Source organism: Silurus meridionalis, chromosome 3 (assembly GCF_014805685.1).
Source record: "Silurus meridionalis isolate SWU-2019-XX chromosome 3, ASM1480568v1, whole genome shotgun sequence".
Classification (NCBI taxonomy): domain Eukaryota; kingdom Metazoa; phylum Chordata; class Actinopteri; order Siluriformes; family Siluridae; genus Silurus; species Silurus meridionalis.
The window spans coordinates 5,805,499-5,814,496 of NC_060886.1; the positions used below are offsets into that span (position 1 = coordinate 5,805,499).

At 39.6% G+C, this 8,998-nt stretch overlaps 1 protein-coding gene across 1 annotated transcript in view; it reads right to left on the bottom strand.

Moving 5' to 3' along the window:
- The window catches only part of ccdc141 (coiled-coil domain containing 141), a 45,106-nt gene extending 36,108 nt beyond the window's left edge, over positions 1-8,998 (bottom strand). The window contains exons 1-3 of the mRNA XM_046842904.1: positions 8,656-8,998; positions 4,354-4,476; positions 291-482 (exon numbers count right to left, since the gene is read on the bottom strand). Of these exons, the coding sequence (XP_046698860.1) occupies positions 291-482; positions 4,354-4,476; positions 8,656-8,766 (426 nt within the window). The 5' untranslated portion in view covers positions 8,767-8,998. The remainder of the gene's footprint in view (positions 1-290; positions 483-4,353; positions 4,477-8,655) is intronic.

The following is an 8,998-nucleotide window of genomic DNA, read 5'->3' on the forward strand; positions in this document are numbered from 1 at the left end:
TCCCCACTTAGACTCTCACTAACTTCCTTTATTCTTCACTCCTCATTCTCTCATGCAATCACTCTCTCCATCCCCCACTCACTTTCTCCATCCCTCACTCACTCTTTCATCATTACTCACTCTCCCTGACTCTCACTCACTCCCTCTATCCCACACTCCCCTCTCACTCACTCCTCCCTTTGATCACACCATTACTACCATCTCTTCAAGCTTCCACAATACATATGTTTCCTATGAAAGTAAAAGCAGTATACACGTCCTCTCAGCAACACCACACTCGTCTTTCTCACCTCCAGGGCGTGGTTGTAGAAGTGGCAGGCCAGCTGCAGGAGTGAGCGACGTTTCTCCAGGTGGCTCACCAACTTTTTCCAGGCCTCGCTGAGCGACAGAGCCATGGCTTCATAAACGTCCTCCTCTCCCTCCTTCTCCTCCGCAGTCTTATCCGCCTTCTCCAGCAGTGCCCGCACGCCTCCTTCATTTCTCTGCCACACAGTTTCACATTGCTCTCGTAAGTTTCAGCTTAGAATCCTCGCTTCTCCAAAGTCTTTAATTAAAAGAATTAGCGCTTCAACAGACGACTTGTGCAGGCTGAACGATTTGTGTACTGCTGCTATTGCTTGGTTTTAATAAAAGCCCTCATGGGAAGCACTGGCTCTGAATGTGTCACCCCTCCGGAGACGCACACAGTTGCCAATTTGGATGCAAATCCAGAACAACCGAAAGCAACTCGCAATCACCACAGTGCATTTGAATCAATGTTAAAATAAAAAATGTTAATTTTATAGATATATAAAAAAAATACCTTGCACGTGGCACAGAAAAAACAAGACAGTGTTAATGCTCGAAGAAATCCCTGCACTGAACATACCTGCATTTTAATTTTTTTTGTAGAATTTCTCATTCCGAGAGAGAAAATTATAACAAGAACAAGAAACTGTGTCATGTTAGAGCTGAAAACATACCAAAAACAGACCACTGCAAACCAGGAACATCTCACAAGAGCTGCAGCATTGGAGATGCTCTGACCCAGTGGTCTAGACATCACAATTTGGCCCTTGTTGGCCCACAATATAGGAGACACACAATTGCATAAGATGTCTTTGATAAAGTACCATGGTATTTTCTGCTCATTTCAGCTAGAAGACCCAAACCTGTTCTAGCATGATGATGCCCCTGTGCACAAAGTGTGGTCTATTAAGATTTGCTTTGCATGGGTTGGAATGAAAGATCTTCTCTAGCGCTTTGCAACCTCAACCTTTGATTATCTTTAGGATGAATTGCACCCCAAGCCTCCTCGTCCTACATCAGTACCTGACTTTACTAACATACTCCACAATCTGGTGGAACATCTTCCCAGAAATGTGGAGGTCACTATAACAGCAAATGGGAACTAATTATGGAATGGGATGTAAATACATGTATAAAAGAATGAAACACTCCAGGACATGCTGTTACACTGATTCTTGTCAGAGACTGATCACATGTATAATAGCTACGGAATGCAATGGCAGCTCAAGTTCAATACACATTGAGGGGTTCTTGACTTGGACATCTGACAGAGCAGAGAGTGAAGCAGCTGGCACGAGAAGCCCTGCAGAGCAGGAACTATAATTAGGCCTGGAAAGAAACTCCTGCATTCTGTGGAAATAATATAAATCGCTGGCAAGAGCAAGAAGAAGATCGGTGCAAAGCGAAATGTATAAGTGGGACATAATCCAGAGAGAAAAGGGTGTGAGTGTGTGGTGTTACAATGTAAGGACACAAGTCTAATGAGGAAATATATCATAAACGTCAGTATGCTTTACGTAAGTAAAGGTAATGTATGAGCTGGAATTGGGTCAGTTCACACATTGTAACCTCATTATTATAGGATTGTGTCTGGAAAAAGAATGAGATGCAACAAAGCGATAAAACCATTCTTTTTCTTTATGTAAACAGCATATCCTACTATTCAAAAAAGGGAAAATAGTATTTATACTGCAACTTTGTTACATATACATTCTGGCATTTGGCAGACGCCTTTATCCGGAGAACTTACAACCAGTGATGGACAGCAACAATGTAAATGTTATTTGTTACTGTATTTAAGTATTTTTATTCAGGGAGACTTTTACTTTAACTTCACTACATTTATTAATAAAATGTTTTACTTTTTACTCAACTACATTTTGTGAAATCAGTCGTTCCTTTTGTTCATGAAGATAAATACTTAAGTGATCAATCAACAGCAATCTACCAATCAGGGTCGAGCGCACGCTCTGTTTTGAACTCGTTTTGATTGGCGCTTGGCGTATCTACTGATCACCAACATACAGTTTAGCGTCAGTTCAACAGAACATTTAGAAAGGAATAAATGACGAATGATGAGTTCGACTCGAACTCGACACAACACAACACGTGGCCATATTTGAAGTAGTTAAAAAGATCAGTGTTTGACAAATTGATATAATTCTATTAATAGATCAGTGTGCTGAGAGTAACAAAGTCTTTTCACTTAAACTGAGTCTGGTGATAAAAATTATATTAGAACATTATAGCCATAATAAATCATAGTACTTTGGTACTTTTACTCAAGTTTAAAGGGACACTTTTACTTTTACTGGAGTAACATTTGACCTTGTGTATCTCTACTTTAACTTAACTACATGGTTTGTGTACTTCGTCCACCACTGCTTACAACTGAAACGTTGAGGGTTATAAACCTTGGTCAAGAGTCCAGCCGTATTGGCGGTTGAACAATTTTCTGGCTGCGAGCTTAAGAAATTTTGAAAGCTGCAATCTGATTGGCTCTCTGCAAGTCCATGTACACAGATTGAGCCAGATTTCTGAGCTCTACACCACAACAGTGGAAGATAAAACATTATAATTGACCAAAGGCTCACAGAAGCAATTCTTTATAATGCATTTTATTGAAGAGCTTTAATTAACTGCATTGTCTAAAATGCACATTTAGTAGTATGCACTTCATGTAGTAATGTGTGTAGGTCTGCTTAAAACATAAATATCTCTAATTGTATGAAGCACCTTGGTCTTGGAGGAATGTTTCACTTCAGTGTGTACTGTACCAAGTGTTTGTGATTGAAATGACAATGAAAAAAGCCACTCAACTCGGCTTGTGGTGAGTATATCAGACCTTTCACATAAAAGGGCTTAGTGGCTGTTTAATTCTGATCGAAAGGTTGTGAGATCAAATCCCAGCACCACCAAGCTTAGCCTGTGAGCAAGGCCTTTAACCCTCAACTGCCCCATTGTATAAAATGACATAAGGACATATGCTGTAAATTTAAATCTAATGCTCATGGCTGCTCATCAACATGGATTCTTCCTGTATAAGTTGGAGAATCGTGACTCCATATCTGAAACATACCAGACTGACTATATAAAGCAAAGCTAGATGTCTATATTGTGAGACTAATCTAGTTACTAATGCTAACAGCAAAAGCATTTTGGTTTTATGGAGAATTAGAATAACCTCCACTCTACTGGGAAAATGACTGATTCAGTAGGGTTAAGATCAGAGCTCTATAGCAGGAGATCTTCCACTCTAACCCATTTAAAGGAGATCTTAATGGAGCTGGCTGGATAATACACAAGGGTATTATCATGCTGGAACAGGGTTGGGTCTCGATTAAATGGAATTTTTTGCTACTGCAGCCAAAGACGTTTTATACCGTTGTGCGCCTCCAATGTTTTGGGAACAGTTTCGAGAAGATCCATATATGACTGGAAAATCTGGTGTGCAAATACAGGGTAATTTAAAAAGAATGAACTGATATCATGACGCTTTGCTTCAGTTCTCAAGCATCCTCATGGAATGAGTCAGTGACCATTTGAAAGAGGAGTTATCTAAGTTTTGAAAGGCTGCCACAAGGGGCGATGTAGTCGCGTCCTTTCTCTGGAAATGTTCAGTTGTTATATTGCGTAATGAAATCGGTTCATTCTTTTTGAATAACCCTGTACTTTTGTCTATATAGTGTATAATATTGCACACCTATAAATAGGGAATACATTTGGTTGTCCAAGGTGGCCACCTCCTCAATATCAGAGCTTTTAGCTACACAGTGAAGATTTGCCTGTGTTTCTAGATGACACTAAGAACAAGGAAAGATAATTTGGAAGAGATAGACACAAGTCACATCTTATCTACGTTAGCCGCATAGCACCGGGGCCTATTTTGAGAAGCAGCGTGTCTAAACATGAACGATGCACTACACTGGAAGGGACATAAGGACTTGTTTTCCATCTTGCTACAGTGTCATGTAACTGTTGTTCATCATCCTGTTTGATAATGAAGTAAAGTGGCATGTAGGTATATAATAGTTTCAGCAAAAAGTCATGACTGTGATGCCGCACCTTTAGTTTAACCAGAAGCTCATCGTGTTCTTCCAAAAGTTTCTTGGTTTCTTCCTGATTGTTTCCAATCCCCAGGAGGTCCGGATGGGCTTCAGTCAGCTGCAGCTGGACCAGTTCTCCACACTGCAATAATACACACACACACACACACACACACACACACACAAATAGACACAGAGATGACAAACCAAGGCCGTGTTTACAAAGAGGTGAAACACTATACCTGCGGGTGCATTTCCTGTGAACTGGAACCTGGAACTTTAGACACCTCCCCATTATCAAATGGTACATGTGTATGTAAATTCTCTAAAAAAAAAGTCATTATGCATATCCTATACTTATATTATATATATATATATATATATATATATATATATATATATATATATATATATATATATATATTAAAAAGTATTGGGACACCCGACTTTTCCAGCCATACTGTATGTGGTTCTTCGTCAAACTGTTACCACAAAGCAGGCATGGAATTGTATAAGACGTCTAAGGATGTAGCATCAATGTATCTATCTATCCCTCCATCCCTCCATTTTTTTTCATCAATCTACAGATCTACCATCTACCCATCTCTCAATTTATCCACCTAACTACCCATCCATCCATCCATCCATCCATCCATCCATCCATCCATCCAATCTAAATCTAAATATCTAAATACCCATCTACCAATCTATCCATCTACCAAACTACCCATCTGCCAATCCATCCATCCATTTACATTTCTATTCATCTACCCATCTACCATCCATACATCCATCCATTTATCCATCTACAGACCTACCATATACCCATCTCTCCATTTATCCACCTAACTACCCATCTACCAATCTATCCATCTACCAAACTACCCATCTCATAATTCATCCATTAATCGATCTGACGTTTATTTTTATAGTATGTTTCATAATAGACATTGTCTGAAATCAGCTTTACAAAATCCATCCATCCATCCATCCATTCTAAATAGTACATAATATCTAAGAGTCTATTTGAACAAAAGCATAATAATGACCATTTAACCCACGTATGCTTGGCTGAAGATTCTATTTACCAGAATCTCAGGTTCAGAACGCAAAGGCACACTAGCGCCCTTTCACAGCTGCTGCAGTTTGTCTAAATTGTGACACAAATGTTGGAAAGGCAGCCTCGGATATAAGGACAGATGGCTGCTTAATTGTCTGCACTGTATATTTTAAGAGCGTTGGCAGCAAGCATTATGCCGGCATGCGCGGCTTCGACTGCAGCCAGTTTTCTGCTCAAAAGATTTCATATTGTGTTTGTGTGTGAGCACTTTTCCCCATCAATAGCTGACCCGAAAGCAGCAACCAGCACCAGAAGCACAAAATAAAACCAGGTAGAAACCCTGATCAATAATTCAAAGCTCGTATATGGGATGGGATTTGTCACAAGCAGAGTAGTTCATGGTTCCCGCGGGAGTCGATAAAAACCAACATTAACGCAGACAGTGTGGCAGACTTCAGGACATGGAGTTCGGCTTTGGAGTTTGTCCTCCAGAAGAATTAAAGCCAGGTTGTAATGGATGACACAGAGGCACAATTACTCCCGGATATGTGGCAGTTTGTCTTTGGTGATGGCTGCAACAAAAAAAACTAAACAAACAGCAAAAAACACGTCACCTCCTGCACGATGATGGATCTGGCTTTTCACACTTGCTCATTTCCGAGCGCTGGCGTACCGAGGTCACTTCTGATTAGTGATTAATATCTACGAGGAAGGACAAGGGATCTTCTCGAGCTACTGCAGATTTCAACTATTTATTATCCACATAAACATCGGAGTGAAAAAAAGTATTGTAATTGCAGGAATGACGTCAGGAAGGATTCGTGACAGTATTATCAGGAACTATACAGTCACACAAAATGATGTTCAAGGAAACTGATCACTGAGAGAGCAGTGCAAAAAGTTTCGAGACTAGGCTCTGTTTTACAAGAAAGTACTTTATTTATCTACGTTTACAAACAATCGCCTTCAAAATAGTCCCCTTGCACAGCAATACAGCGCTCCCAGTGTTCCTGCCACTTTTGGAATATGTCTTCTATTCGACGTGTGTAAAGGACCTTCTGCGATTCGATCGTCATCTTCGTGGCAAAATGGAAGCGAGATCATGTGAATTTTTGTCTGACAATCATTATGCACAAGTTGCTGAATGACTTTGACAATTCCAGGGGTTGAGCTCGTTGAAGGTCTTCCTGTTCTCTCGTCGTGTTCCAGTGATGTTCTTCGGTTCTTGAAACGCTCGTACCGCTCAAAACACCTCGAACGACTCGTTGCTGCATCGCCGTATGTTAAACGTATGTCACGTCAAACGTCTCTTTAGCAGATTCGCCCGGTTTCACGTAGAAGTTCACGTTTGCTCTTTGTTCTAACTTGCTGTCCATGATGAAATCGCAGACGTGGTAATGCACATGTTCTGAATAGCACCAGTTAGGTTCTCCAATAGTACCGAGCTTAACTGTTCTATTCCAAGTGTTACTGGAGAACATTAATTTTTTAAAATTATTCATTTAGAGTTATGTTAAAGATTACATTCAAATTGATAACCTCAACAACAATAAAATTATAATAAAGTTAATGAATATTCGGATGTCACCTAGAGGAGGACAAGTTTCCTTTTAAATCTGCTTCCTCTCAAGTTTTTCCCCCTCACAAACACTTATTTGTTACCTCAACCTATCTAGATAGGGAGGAGGGACCTTTTGTAAATTGATTGAAACAAAAAAACACAAAAAAACCTAAACTTGGAAAAAACAAGCATGATTGTAAATTTTAAAATCCTGTTTTAAAGTGGTGTCTCAAGCATTGGCACATGAACCACTTCAAGCTTAGACGGAAAAATGGATTCAGCCAATTCTGCACGATGGAGCTGAAAAACAACTTTAAATCCACCATAAACTTCAAGAAACAACTCAAGCTGAAGCTTTTGGAAGAACCCTAAAAATCTGCTGACCCTTACTGTTATACACTATACAGACAAAAGTATTAGGTCAGCTGACTTTACCATCCATACATGGTTTTTCTGCAAATTGTTACCACAAAGTTGAAGGCACACAATTGTATAGAACGTCTTTTTAAAATAGTCTTTCCTAAAACATCATATGGACAAATGTTTATATTTTTGTATTGGGACACCTGTTTGTTTCAGCCAAATGAGATTCTTTATTAAACAATTAGTTCTGGACACAATTGGTGTCTTTGGATGCAAATAAATAGAATTTTCCCTTCATTGGAGCTAAGGGACCCAAACATGTTCCAGCATCACAATGCTCTTGTGTATAAATCGAGCTCCATGAAGATATGCTTTACATGGGCTGGAGTGGAAGATCACCTACCATAAAGCTCTGATCCTTAACCTTAATGAGAAAACCTTTGGGATGAATTGGAAACCTGCACCCCAGGCCTCCTCACATCACCTACATCACTACCTGACTTTACAAACACATCCTTTTGGCTGAATGAACACAAATCTCCACAATCTAGTGGAACATCTCCCCAGAAGAGTGAATGGAACATTCACTTTGGACAAAAGACTCCCAAACTGATCTCTATCTAATTTCTCAACTATGACTATTCCACCAAAGCATTTGCAAGCACTAATACACAACAGCTGTAGATGAGATTTCTATCATATTCAGGGGAGATTTGACGTTTATATAACACTTTTCTCCAGAAAAGCAACACGATATGAAAGAGATATGAAAGCTTGTACACTGTCATTACTCGAGTATCTCGAGTGTAGCTTATGTGTTTTATTCATTGTGTTTCATGTATAAGTGGCAGCAGATACAACCTGCTACAACCTGGTTGATCATGATGTGTCACATTATGGTGCATTAATCTAAATGACCAGACTGGATGGTATCTACATTCTCTTGATTTTTATTATTTTTGTAGTGCACTCAGAGAGCCATTGCAGACCCTGGAGACTACATAACTTGTGAGGATACGATTCATCGATTAATGATGTCATAAATAAGGCCTTTGCATGTTGTCTTAATTATGACATCATTAATGGATGAATCGTGTTCTCACAAGTTATGATGTGTATGTGTATAGATTTTATATTTATATATAATTTATCAATATAATAAAAGTGTAATCTGTTGTTTATAAATGTTAATAATAAACTACAGAAAATAAAATAAAAATGACAGGCTACCTTCTGAGTAGGTGGGAGTGATGTCATGATGTCCAATAATATAAAATTCGTTTGTTACCTATTAAAAAAAGTGATAGATTTCAAACAATGAAGCCTTCAAACTGTACCTTTAATACAGCTACAATGATCTGCGTGTCTCCTGCCTGCACTGCCACTGTACTCAGCACTGTGGTGTTGGTGGTGGACGCTTGTCCTCCCCGTTCACCTTCGCTGGACATTTTCCTCCTCCCGAGTTCACAAGAACAGCAAGCAGGAGGGTCAACTTGGCCCAATATGTCACAGACAGACGTCCAAACCCAAACAAACAAAAAAAGTCTGTTACAGCAACAGCGTCACCATGTCCCGAGTGCTCTGTCCCGCTCTCATCCAGCATGCAGTTATGGAGCTGCTTTTAGTCCAGCAGAGCAAGCCGAAGGGGCTGAGGCACAGCGAGGTAAAAATAGAAATATC